The sequence below is a fragment of the Stenella coeruleoalba genome, assembly GCF_951394435.1.
Source record: "Stenella coeruleoalba genome assembly, chromosome: 6".
NCBI classification, from domain to species: domain Eukaryota; kingdom Metazoa; phylum Chordata; class Mammalia; order Artiodactyla; family Delphinidae; genus Stenella; species Stenella coeruleoalba.
Window position 1 is genome coordinate 94,375,907 of NC_137151.1, and position 12,508 is coordinate 94,388,414.

General features: G+C 37.7%; 1 protein-coding gene across 4 annotated transcripts in view; it reads right to left on the reverse strand.

Annotated features, from left to right (window-relative positions):
• ALS2 (alsin Rho guanine nucleotide exchange factor ALS2) overlaps window positions 1–12,508 on the reverse strand; it is a gene marked incomplete at its 3' end in the record, with an annotated part of 86,707 nt that continues 74,199 nt past the window's right edge. For 2 of the 4 annotated variants that reach the window (XM_079924319.1, XM_079924318.1), the window contains exons 26-34: window positions 9,772–9,889; window positions 8,668–8,825; window positions 6,689–6,811; window positions 5,632–5,808; window positions 4,878–4,923; window positions 4,602–4,663; window positions 3,879–4,028; window positions 3,542–3,638; window positions 1–1,588 (exon numbers count right to left, since the gene is read on the reverse strand). In XM_079924319.1, coding sequence (XP_079780445.1) covers window positions 1,550–1,588; window positions 3,542–3,638; window positions 3,879–4,028; window positions 4,602–4,663; window positions 4,878–4,923; window positions 5,632–5,808; window positions 6,689–6,811; window positions 8,668–8,825; window positions 9,772–9,889 — 970 coding nt within the window. Of the gene's footprint in view, window positions 1,589–3,475; window positions 3,639–3,878; window positions 4,029–4,601; window positions 4,664–4,877; window positions 4,924–5,631; window positions 5,809–6,688; window positions 6,812–8,667; window positions 8,826–9,771; window positions 9,890–12,508 lie in introns of those variants that run through there. The other 2 variants (XM_079924316.1, XM_079924317.1) reach the window with 1 other exon arrangement.

The window sequence follows — 12,508 nt, forward strand, 5'->3', positions numbered from 1 at the left end:
CCTTGACCTCAGTTTATCAGGGTCAGAAAGTTAATTTGTTTTTTGTCAGCAAAGGTGCTGTAAGTTTATGTTTATTTTAAAGAGAGAGATCTCTAAAACCCCAGTGGGATCTCTGAGGCCGTACAAAGAGGCACAGATTACAATGCAGGCAACTCCCCTCCCCCCCAAAACTAAACCTGGACGTCTTTTAAATTTTTAGTTTGCCCTGTGTCATTTCTTTCGCAGTCATAAACAACCTCATAAACATGAATGTCTTTTATTATGAAAATTGCTGTTACATTACAGCCAACATTCCAAAACATTATTTTACTAAACACTTGTCTTGATTATAAAGTAGAGCAGAAACCATGATCCTTTTCCAAAATCGATTAACATCTGTAGATATTAACACAAAGCAGGAGGAGGACACTCCGTACGCTCACCCTGGTGTGTAGGAGATGAGATGGCGAAGAGCACCTACGTAATCCAAAACAGCTACTAGTGTTACTTGTACAGTGTAAACCAAACACTTACAATAGGACATTAAAAAAAAAAAAAGCAAAACGCTAAAGGGTTGAGGTGTCACAACACTTTTGAGATGGGAGAAGCCAAAGCGAGTTTCCTCTTCCTTCTCCTCTGTGAGTTCAGTGCAAGGTACAGGGAAGAACCACAACACTAGGTCAAGGATGGATGCAGTTCTTTGCTTCTGTATTTTCCAGTCTCTAGTTCTGCTTCAAAACACAGCCTGCATGCAAAAGCTCTTCAGGCTCTCATTCACAGGCCCCGGAATACAGCGTTTGCACACGGATGAATGAGGTTCTGCAGCAGCTCGGAGTCAGTGTCTGAATTCCAGTGTATTCACTCTGTAGCATTGTAAGGAATCCAAGAACAAAATTCCTATGTTCTTTCTAGTCGGGAGGCAGAAGACTCCTATTTGGATGTGCTCCAGGTCTGGGGTCAGGGTATGGTAGAAGTAACTGCATAGAACCTCTCCCATCATGAATACCCTGGTGGGAAAGCTTAGAAAAAGTTAAAATTTCAGTTTAAAAGTTCCTCTTTCCCCTCCCTAAGCAAAGAAGCATGGTGCACACATGACTGCGAGGAATTCTGGAAGGCATAGTGTGGCTACTATAGTTTCAAGTACAATCTGCTTCTTGCAAAGGGGTCTGGGGTAACTGCAGGCAAACCGGAAACTCAAAAATATTCATCAACCTCTTTAATGTAAGAAGCTATACTGAGAATTTTTTCTTACAGCTTCATGAGCTGGCATACTCTTTACTGTAGGAAGGGTCCTCTTTTTTCCAACAGCAGATGTATGACATTTGGGGAACTTAACACAGGCCGGGGACTGGTCTAATCTGATTTCTACCTCCTTTTCAATCCTCCCTTTAAACTATACAGTCTTTTATTCTGGGCTCAGAGCTCCGATCATTAGCAAGGCTCAGAGATAACAACCAAAATAATACAACGTCCTAATTTCAACACTGTTCTTTTTTGCCACTACAGGAAGATGCCAGATGGTGCTAAAACACTTTGAATAGATAATCCAGTTGTCAAGCTGTTATGCAGCCTAGTTAAGCTTCTCACGCTGGATCTGGTAGTAACATGCCTGAAAAAAAGTTCAAAACCATTTAAATTTTACTTTAAAAGAAATTACATAAATATAACAATGCACATGGGACTAAGAAAGGAAATCCGTTATTAATGCTGATAGCTCAACTAAACCAGTTGCTTCCATTTTCCCCTGTTTTCTTCCAGTCCCCCTACCCTATCCCATGTCTGTTTTGCCAAGTTATAATTAGTAGAAATAAAATTTTGTAAAATTCCCTCTGATTCTAAACAGACAAAAAATTTTAACAAGCTGTATAATATTCTTCATTAAGCAGAAATACCTTAATTCGTTAAGCCACTATTGACTGGACATGTAGAATATGCTGATGATCAACATAAGGTACACAAACAACTATAATCAGAATCACCTAGCATGTCTGATAAACATACAGGTTAAGATTAAGCATCATTCCAGTCCTAGTGAGTCAGAATTTCCTGGAATGCATTTTTAACAAGCATCTCCAAGTGATTCTGAAAGTATCCAGGTTTGAGAGTTCCACTACAAAGAACACCTCATCCAAATAATATACAGTGTATTCCATTCTTTAATTCCTTGGGATAAATCACTAGGAGTAGGACTACTCAAACTCTAGAAACATTTTTGATGTTGTTGATATAAATGTTAATAACAACTGTTTTCCAAAAGGGTGATTTATTCTTCATCAGCAATGTGGGACTAATTCTGATTTCACTATAACCCCACCAGCCCTGGGTATAATTTTATAACAGTTTTGCTAATTGAGCAGGGACAAAATGGCACTTTCTTTAAATCTGCAGTGAGGTTGAGCGTTTTCTTTTATATAAATATATTAATTCATTTCTTCCTTGGTGATATGTTTAGAGATGATCTTCATATAACATCAATACTAATAATGTAAGTAATTGGTAGCCAATATTTTCCCCAGTTGTCCCCTCCCTTTTCAGTTTATTTGCTATAAATGTTAATGATATTTAAGTTGAAAGGTTTAAACAATTAGCCCAAGCCAGAAACCTGACGTTAAATTCTAGTTTTTCTCATTTTAATTTGCCTGTCTTTTCTTCTGTCTCCCTTTTTGTATATTTAAACCTTACTAAGGCATCTGTAATTCGCTACGTGAGTGATTCCACCCTGATGCCACCCTCTCTCCAAAACTGCTAATAAGCTCTTCCAATACTTTGACCATTTATTATATAATTCTCTTTTCCATTTATGTTTGATGTTTCCATTTTCATATGTCAAATTTTTATTATAATACTGCCTATATAGGAGCTATCTCTTCCACTAAGGTATCTGTCTATTCCTATGACAGTAACATACTATCTTAATTATTATAATTTCATAACATTTGATTAACTGACACAGTGGGTCTGTTCTGCCTTTCTTTTTTTCAGAAGTGTTTTTGCCATTTTCTATTTGTTATTCTTCCAATAAACTTCACAATGATTGTATCAAATTCCAAGAAAAATCAAGGCAGGGTAACTGAAATGACTTCCAACAATCCCTACAGAGCACCCAGATCAGAGAATCTCATTTGTAACCTACTGGTTACAATAAATGGGAAAGAAAGAAGATGCGATTCATATTCATTACATACCTACTGCCTTCTGTGTTTTACCTTAATTCCATTAAATAGCTCTACTGTTGAATGTTTTTTTGGACACTAAAAATTCTTTCTGTTTCTTTTTTAAAGTTACATTTATATAGATGGTCTACATTTATAAGGATTTGTAACGATCTGAATGATCAATTTACAGGGAAGATTGGTTAATGAATAATTTGCTTTAGTATTTTGAGAATGATTCTACTTTAATATGTTATCATATTTTAAAATATTAACAGTATGTGCTCTAAAGGCACTTAATGTTTGCATTAAGGTTTTATATAAAAGAAAGGTTAATGATAGATTCATAATATGGTAAATGAAGGAGAGATTTTAACATAAAAAAATATTAAATAATATCTATACTTTACCTTCAAAGTGGTGAACATTATACCCTGTTCCCCATGCTGAAGATACGGGTCCATGAGATCCTCGATGAGGTGTACTTCAGAGCCTAAATTCCTAATCCTGCCCAACAAGAAAAAGATATTGAGTTACTTCCATTTATATGTACATCCTACTTCTGAATCTAGTTGAAAGGAAAAGAAAGAACAGCTCAAGAAAAAGGTAACACCGTCGTGAAAAGGGTTAACAGAAATGGACTGTTTTTCCAGTGGGGGAGCATGTTCCTGTCATCAGCTCAGAAAAGCAAGGGGCAGACTTGTTAAAATAATGTCACTGATATTAAAGTCAGAAGAGATTGGTCACCTGGCCCGTAGCACCACATATAAGAAAACAGGAAACAAATCATCCATGGACCACAAGAAGTCTTCCTGAAGTGAGGCCAGGACACTCTGAGAGATCTCTTCAAAAGTCTGCTGGATGACTTTAAGTTTGTCTGATGGGGTAAATGTTGTGCTGTTGTTAAAAAGAAAATTAAAAATAAAAATAAATGACGAAAAGATATCTTATGGTTTTCTTAATAGAGTCATTTGACACTAATTGTTTGATACAAATATACCCTCTTAGGGCTCACGTGCCTTAAGTTGGATACATCAGGCAAAAGGAGTCACTGGAAGGGATGATCTCTGTAATCCTATGGCCCTTTGAGGAAAGAAGCCTCCAACTATCAATGGTTCACATGAAAGAATTCACTAAGTCATAGATCATCTCCTTTTACCCATGTGGAACCTTATTTTCCTAATACATGCTCTTCTCTGAGTAAGAAGTTTGGTTAATTTCCATTTGGCTAAAGATACGATTATGTAGATAAATTGCTGGGTAGGTTCTCCACCACTTTCGAAAATGCAAGGGGCTTGTAGAGCAAAAGGTAAATGTCTCAGAGTCTTTCTGATCTTCAGGCTGAGTTTGACACCATCTTGGGGGGTTGGGGGGTGGGGTTAGAGCTTAGGTAAAGATAAGATCTCATCAGTATCTTAATAGACTAACCGCTCCTTTGATTTATGTAATTTTCAACAAATTAGAGATTACCTGATCTGCTGTAGACATTCTACAGCTGAGGCAAAACAAGCATCTTTTGTGGTTGGCAAAACCTGCAAAAAAAGAATTTATAAAGGTCAAAGAGGAAAGCTGTCTTATGCAGCAACAAGAATCATAAATGATACCAATGGCAGAATGCAGATCTTCAGTGAATAACTCATGCTTGGGTATTATATTACCGAAGTAAAACAGAAACTGTTTCGCTATCTCGAATCCCCCCACACCAAATAAAAACATATTTGCTGAGGAAACTAAAATCCACTATACCTTTTTACTCTCTCCAAGGATTGACAAGGTCACTGGCCAAAATTTCCTAAAACGAAATCCATACATTGTTAATACAAGTTGTTCCTTATGGTAAATTAGTCCCCATAAAAACAGTTAATGACTAGATTGACTTCCCTGTCCTCATTTAAAGTAACTATTCCACAGTTCCTTCATTTTTACTATTAAACCATTCCACTGAAAAAATTTACTTTCCAATTAAGGCTCATTCATTTTTTTCTGATAGCACAAATATATAACTATTGGGTGTTGGGGTGATCAGTTTTATCCTAACACTTCTAGAAAGTACAATCACTTAGTATTTCCTTGGACTAACAAGAAACAATGCCCTACAACAAAAAAGGGCACTTCTAAACTTTTACATGAGAAATTATAGATGGGGAGGGAGGGAAGAGAAGAGAAAAGATGGGAAAGTAGAACGCCAAAGACTGAATACAATTAATTTTCTGAAAATGTGAATATATGTATTTTGCTTTGAAGAACTGCAAAATATCAGGCATGATAACTCAAATTATTTACTTATATTCAGAAGAATAATCACATTTCAAACTCATGTCTAAAAACTCTCAGAAATAAAGATTTTAAAACATCACTATTTTGCTGAAGACAGATATGCGATAGGTAACTAAACTGCAAATCATATATACAATTAGATATCAAAGTACCAAATTCCCGATAATGCTGTTTGCATGTTGAGTTAAAACAATTAGGTTCCATTCATAATTACTGTACTGACCTCTGCACCCCGAGGAAGCCCAAAAGAGCAATGTCTGGCTGCTTATTTAGTCGGAGAACACATTCCCAGTAAACATCTTCCTCACGATCATTATCCAGGGCATAAAGCATGAACAGCGGTGGGTAGAGCCGAGGTAGGAGCACAGGAAGCAGTAACCCAGAACCTGTTACCACGTAACTACAAAATATTGGAGAGAGAGGGAGGAGCATTAATCTTAAAATTGAAAACAGAATCAAACATGGAGCTTTATTTTCTAGAACTTGAAAGTAAAGATGGGAATTTTTGAGTAAGGAAGCAGTTATATTCCTTCTTTTATGTAAGAAGTTAACATGAGAAGTCTACCTATGGCCCCAGAGTTTTGTCTTGGGCCAACTGTGAATCCTTATCATAAACTCAAAATCTAATTGAAAGCCCACTCTGTTTCCATTTTAAGGCTGATTTCTCTGTTGTCCTAGGACAGAATGATTTACTTTGCTCAGCGCCTTTGTGCCCAGTCATTTGTAGTTACAGTTTCATGGGGTTTGGCTAACATAACTTGAGACCTAAAAGGAACCTCAGAGATCACGAAGTCCAGCCATATCATTTTATTTATTTTTTAAATTTTTTTTATATTTTAAATAAATTTATTTATTTTTGGCTGTGTTGGGTCTTCGTTGCTGCATGCGGGCTTTCTCTAGTTGCAGCGAGCGGGAGCTACTCTTTGTTGCGGTGCGCGGGCTTCTCATCGCGGTGGCTTCTCTTGTTGTGGAGCACAGGCTCTAGGTGTGTGGGCTTCAGTAGTTGTGGCTCACGGGCTCTAGAGCATAGGCTCAGTAGTTGTGGAGCACGGACTTAATTGCTTTGCAGCATGTGGGATCTTCCCGGACCAGGGCTCGAACCTGTGTCCCCTGCATTGGCAGGCAGATTCTTAACCACTGTGCCATCAGGGAAGCCCCCAACCGTATCATTTTAAAAAGAAGGAAACAGATCCAGAGAAAACAACTTTTCCTGGGATTCTTTGCATAAGATCACTTGGTCCGCACCCCCTTTCTCACTATCTCCACCCAGCTCCACTCACCCTGGCTCTGGTGATTCAGATCTGGAATCTGACTTCCCAGTGCAAAAGGATTTTCTTTCAGTTGGCAGAGGAGCAGAGAGAGGAATTGTGGTGCCCTCTTCAGGAAGCTCAGGAAATAAGAACCTAAGGAAGAATAAAGAATATCATTACACAGTTACACCTCTAGAGTGGATAAAAAGAGTAAAAACACATTTCCATTATTTAATCTTTTAAGGACCAATAAAACCAAACTTTCTATCAACTAAATAAGTCAGTTTCCTTAGAGTCTTAATTGATGCTTCTTACAGGATAAAATTAAGAATGTGGGGCTTCCCTGGTGGCGCAGTGGTTGGGAGTCCGCCTGCTGATGCAGGGGACACAGGTTCGTGCGCCGGTCCGGGAAGATCCCACATGCCGCGGAGCAGCTAGGCCCATGAGCCATGGCCACTGAGCCTGCGCGTCTGGAGCCTGTGCTCTGCAACGGGAGAGGCCACAACAGTGAGAGGCCCGCGTACCGCAAAAAAAAAAAGAAAAGAATGTAGCTAATGAATAACACCAGTAAAAAATCTGTTTGTTCTGTTTTTTTCTGTCTAGTTACTAAAGAATAAACAATTCTGATCTATATTATATATGTTTTTCTTACTGGCAAATCTCATCTGAGGTCAATGTGTATTGACTCTTCAAGCAGAGATCATTGCTTTCAGAATATAAACAATTAAATGTCCAACATTAAGAAAAAATGAAAACTCAATTCATGCAAAAATTAAAAATTTTTTTAAAAAGCCAAGCTGTTGAAAAACTTTTCCAAATGATTGAGCTGCTAAATTGTTGAGGGTTTTTCCCTAGGCATTGAATTCTCCCTGGATTTTATTTCCCACCTCTTGCATGCAAATGGTGGATTCTAACCATAAACAAGTTTATTGTCCTCTTTATTTTTACAGACTTAAACCTTAACTCTTACAGGCAGTTTGCAATCTTCTGTATTTTTGTAGACTTATACCATGCCCCTGCCCCGATTTTATAGTGGAGAAAATTAAAAAGTTCAGGGAACTTATCTTCATTTCACACATCTAGCTAATGTCAGAGCTGAAACAATCCTAGCCCAGCGATCTTTTTAGTAGATACCACTGCCCCCTCCAAACTGAAACATTTCCAAATGCATTTATCAGTTTTGAGGCTAAATAATATAAGGAGGTTTTTCTGGGACAAGTTCATAAACTTTTGTATAACTATCTCAATACAGCATTTACTTGTTGGCTTAAATCTAGTAAAATATCTTGAATTTCATTAAGTTCCAAACTTGCTTGCTGCCTGAACCTCTCCTTCGAAAAGATGCTTGCTTGCTTTCTCACCCTCTTCAAAGTCTCCGCTCAGATATTACCTTATTTGTCATGTCTCCTTGACCTTCCGTTTAAAATAGCAGCATCTCACCTTCAGCTCCATTCTCTTCCCCTCCATCACATGAATCATCATCTGACACGTTACATATTCTGTTTACTCTGTCCCCAGTAGAACGGAAGCCCCATGAGAGCACAGATTTTCTCTCTCTCTCTTTCTTTTGGGGGGTTGGTTTACTGATAAATTCCTCCAAGGGCCAGAATGGTGGCTAACACGTAGATGCACTCAAACATTTGTTGAATAAGTGAACAAACAGGCTATTGTCAAGGAATAGGACATAAATACTCAGGGCTAAAACTTCATATTAGACTTTATCTTCTCTGTGGTTAGGTTTTAGAGACATGATTTTGCCTAGAGATTAAATCCAAATAAGACTACTATATTTCATACCAAAATTGGTATTAAAAAATTTTATTTTAGCCTTCTATCATCCCCAATGAGTAAGAAAGACATAAAGGAAGTAAGTTACAATGGCTAACGTCCATCTTTTTTATAGTTATAGCATAAACACAAAGTAAAAACATGTTTTCATTATTTAATCTATTGAAGGATCTGTGGCATAAAACCATTTTCTTGATGACTTCAGTGAAAAGATCTCTCACCTCACCAGCTGGAAAATTCGCTTCAGGTAGGACGTAATCTCCTTCACAGCCTCCTGCAGCAGCCGGCGGTTGGCTCCCACACCCACATATGTCATTCTATACACTGCAACCAGTGTCTCCACGAGCCTGCCCAGTGGGTGCAGAGGAGTGTCGCAGGCCTGAGCAGCAAGAGAACCGATGCAGCCAGTCAGTGTGCACTAACAGCAGAAACAATTGATCGACCAAAAAGAAACACTTTCATAAATGATGAGCAATTTTCAAACTGTCAAGAGTCTACTTTTGGACCAGGAAAATTTAAATACTTCAACTTTTCTGAAAGTGTTGAGTCTACCCAAATTATATGGAGTAGGAGTTCCTATTCTTAAAGAATCCTTTTAACATTTCGGGAAGATAGCTTTGGATATACTGATAAAGAATATTAAAAGAAAGGTTCTAAGGGAATTCCCTGGAGGTCTAGTGGTTAGGACTCCACTCTTCCACTGCAGGGGGCACAGGTTCGATCCCTGATCAGGGAACTAGGATCCCAAATGCTACATGGCACGGCTGAAGGAAAAAAAAAAAAAGAAAAGCAAAGAAAGGTTCTAACATACCATAAACATCATGAAAAATATATGAAATGTTACTTTCCAGAAAACTGAATAATGACAGTTGATTATGCTCTGAAACAATCACTGTTCAGTTCCCTTGATTTCTTCTAATACTCCTTCCTGTACCCCCATGTCAATACATGTCATTCTTTAAATTGTGGGCTGATCTCACAGGGTTTGAGAAGGAAGCAAAGACAGTATAACCATGGGGTGAAGGCAGCATGCTTTATTTATACAATCTCTAGTTTGCTAACATTACAAACAAAAAGCCATTATAAACTCTGACCCTAGATGTCCAGAATCCCCTTGAACACTTACAAAACTTATAAAGTTCTATCATAATAGGTCAATCTTTAGGGAGAAATGTGCTTCTAGTGGTCAGAGAACTAACAAAAGACATACCTCGACAGCAAAAACAGGATATGAGTAACAATAAGCTGTGAGTACATTTGAATGATATATCATGTCAGTTGTATCATTAATTCACAAGGCTGGTATGGTTTTGACTCTTGTTTACCTTTATTAAATATTTCTTGATGTCATCATATTTCTCCACAGAGAAGGCACCAATATGCTGAGGAATGAATTCCAAACTCTCTAGTGTCTGAGTCTGTGAACGACTTAATATCTCTGGACTATAAAAAGAGAAAAGAAAGCCTATCATATATTTCAAGAAAGCAAGATAATTGTAAGTGTACGTGAAGCACGGTCACCAACTAAGGATGAAATGGAGCATCCAGCACAGTGTTCAGCCCAAATGTGTGCATAACTGGTAACTGACCTTCTGTTAGGTTTATGTAACAGTCATTCAAAGTAGCATTTAATGTTACTCCACACCAACCACAATAAATTAATGAAGATGTTGCACCAACAGAAACCATGGTGTTGGAAAATACTATTACGTTAGCTTGAAGAGAAAACTGGCGATAGACTTGTTAGTGATAATAAAAATGGAATAACGGGGAGAGGGAGAGCTAAGGATTAAGGAAAATAAATCAAATGGCAAAGGCTGAAATGGAAATGAGCTCAAGAAGTAAGGAGATAATGTGGATGCCACAACAGTGGTGCGGTATGCACACAATGGGTAAAAGGGAAGCTCCGGATGAAGAGGCTAAGATAAAACACATACTAGTCATCAACTGAAATTTTTGGTAATGGCACTCTATTAGATTACAATCAATGAGAAATTAGAAACAGTGCACAATTATCATTATGATACTGATTTAGATAAACAAATAAGACCTTTGTGGCAGCAATGTGGTTTTATACAAAAGTTCTTTCATTCTTACTTCTTGGAAACACCCAACAAGAGTTAACCAAGGTTAACTGTAGGGCTCAAGTCTCAATGTCTATGCACATGGGCTCTATCAGAGAAGGGTGACCAACTGCATCCCACACAAGGGCAGGTCCACAGCTTTAATCAATCCTGGGAGTTTCCATTTTTTCTACTGATAGAAAGAGTAGGAGGTAAAAATTATAAACTTCATGAATGAAACACTATAATCAATTCCCATTTATCCCAAACACGGGAAAAAACAAAACAAAACTTTCTTCCTATACTGTAGGGATTAGCAAGTTCTTTAGATATGAATGCTAGTCAATGCCTGCAGAAGTGAGCGGCCAAGTTAAATAAGGAAATATGAAGAATGGCAGATGGAGAAAAACAAAAGCAGGAAAAAGGAAAAGGAGAAAAGAGAAGAAAATAAGAAAAAAGTAGAAAAAGAGAAATGAAAAGTACATCTGTAATTTCTCTTTCAGCACTTCAAAATTGTTGTGTGACTTCCTTTTGACCACCAAGGTTTCTGACAACAAGTATGCAGCTATTTGCATTGCTGTTTTCATATACGTAATGCAAAAGTTTTCTCTATCTGCTTTCAAGATTTTTTTCCTTCCAATTTGAATGTAACATGTCTATACATGGATATTTGGTTTTTTCTAGGATGCAGTTTGTTCAGCTTCTTGAATGTGTAGGTTTATGTCTTTCACTAAACTTGGGAACCTTTCAACCACTATTTATTCAAATATTTTTTCAGCCCCACAATTTTTCTCCTTTCCTTCTGGTATTCCAAGGACACAAATATTAGACTCTCAGGTCCTTAGAGCTCTATTCACTTTTTTTTTCACGTTCTGTTGTTCATTTTAAATAATTTCTACCAATCTATTTTCACATTTACTGATTCTTCTGCTGTAATCTCTAATCTGCTACTGACCCCACCCAGTGATTTTTAAAATTTTGGTTACTGTAGTTTTCAAATCAAAAATTTTGATTCGGTTCATCTTTGTATCTTCTATTTCTTTGCTGATACTTTCAATTTTAAAATTTGTTTCAAGGATGTTTGCAGTTGCTCATTTGAGCATTTTTATAATAGCTGCTTTAAAGTTCTTGTCAGATAATTCCAAAATCTATGGTAGGGGGCTGTTGATGTCTATGGATTGTCTTTCCCCAAATGAGTTGAGGTTTTCATGGTTCTTTCATTGCCATGTAATTTTGGTTTATTTCCTGGACATTTTGAGTATTATGTTACGAGATTTTGGGTCTTGTTTATATCCTAATGGAGAATGTTGCCATCAATAACATAGTAAACATAGTAGAACTGAAACTGTTATCTTTACAAGGACCTGCTTATAAAGTTGGCCCTTGGCTGGTACCTGGGAACTAAGCTTTCTAAAAGTTCCCTATACTAATATGAAACATTTCCTAACTGATAAAGATATTTTGCTGTCCATAGACTACTAAAGTGATTTGTGGTGAACATCTGCTTCCTTCTGGGACTATGGAATTTTGGTAGTTGCTAAGCACAGGATGCCTATGTGACTAGTCCCCAGTAAAAATCTGGGGCACTGCATCTCTGATGGGCTTCCCTGAGCAGAAACATTGTATATGTGTGGCTGCATTTTACTGCTCTGGCAGAGAGTGTGCTCTGTGTGACCCCTCACAGAAAGGACAGAGCATGGGAAGCTTACACATGGGTTCCTCCAGACTCTGCCTGTGTCTTCTTCCCTTATGATTGGGCTGTGGAGCCTTACTGTGTTGCTGTAATAACTTAGCTGTGAGTATGACTATATGTTGAGTCTTATGAGTCTGTCTAGTGAATCACTGAATGTGTAGGTGATCTTGGGAATCTCTGAAACAGCTGATACTTTTGTTTCAGCCATCTGTGGGCTGTGGTTCCAATGTCAGTTCACTTCTCAAGGGCTTTGCAGTTCTATCTGGGTCTTTCTGTGAGTACCACTGAGGTGTTAGTCTGGGACCT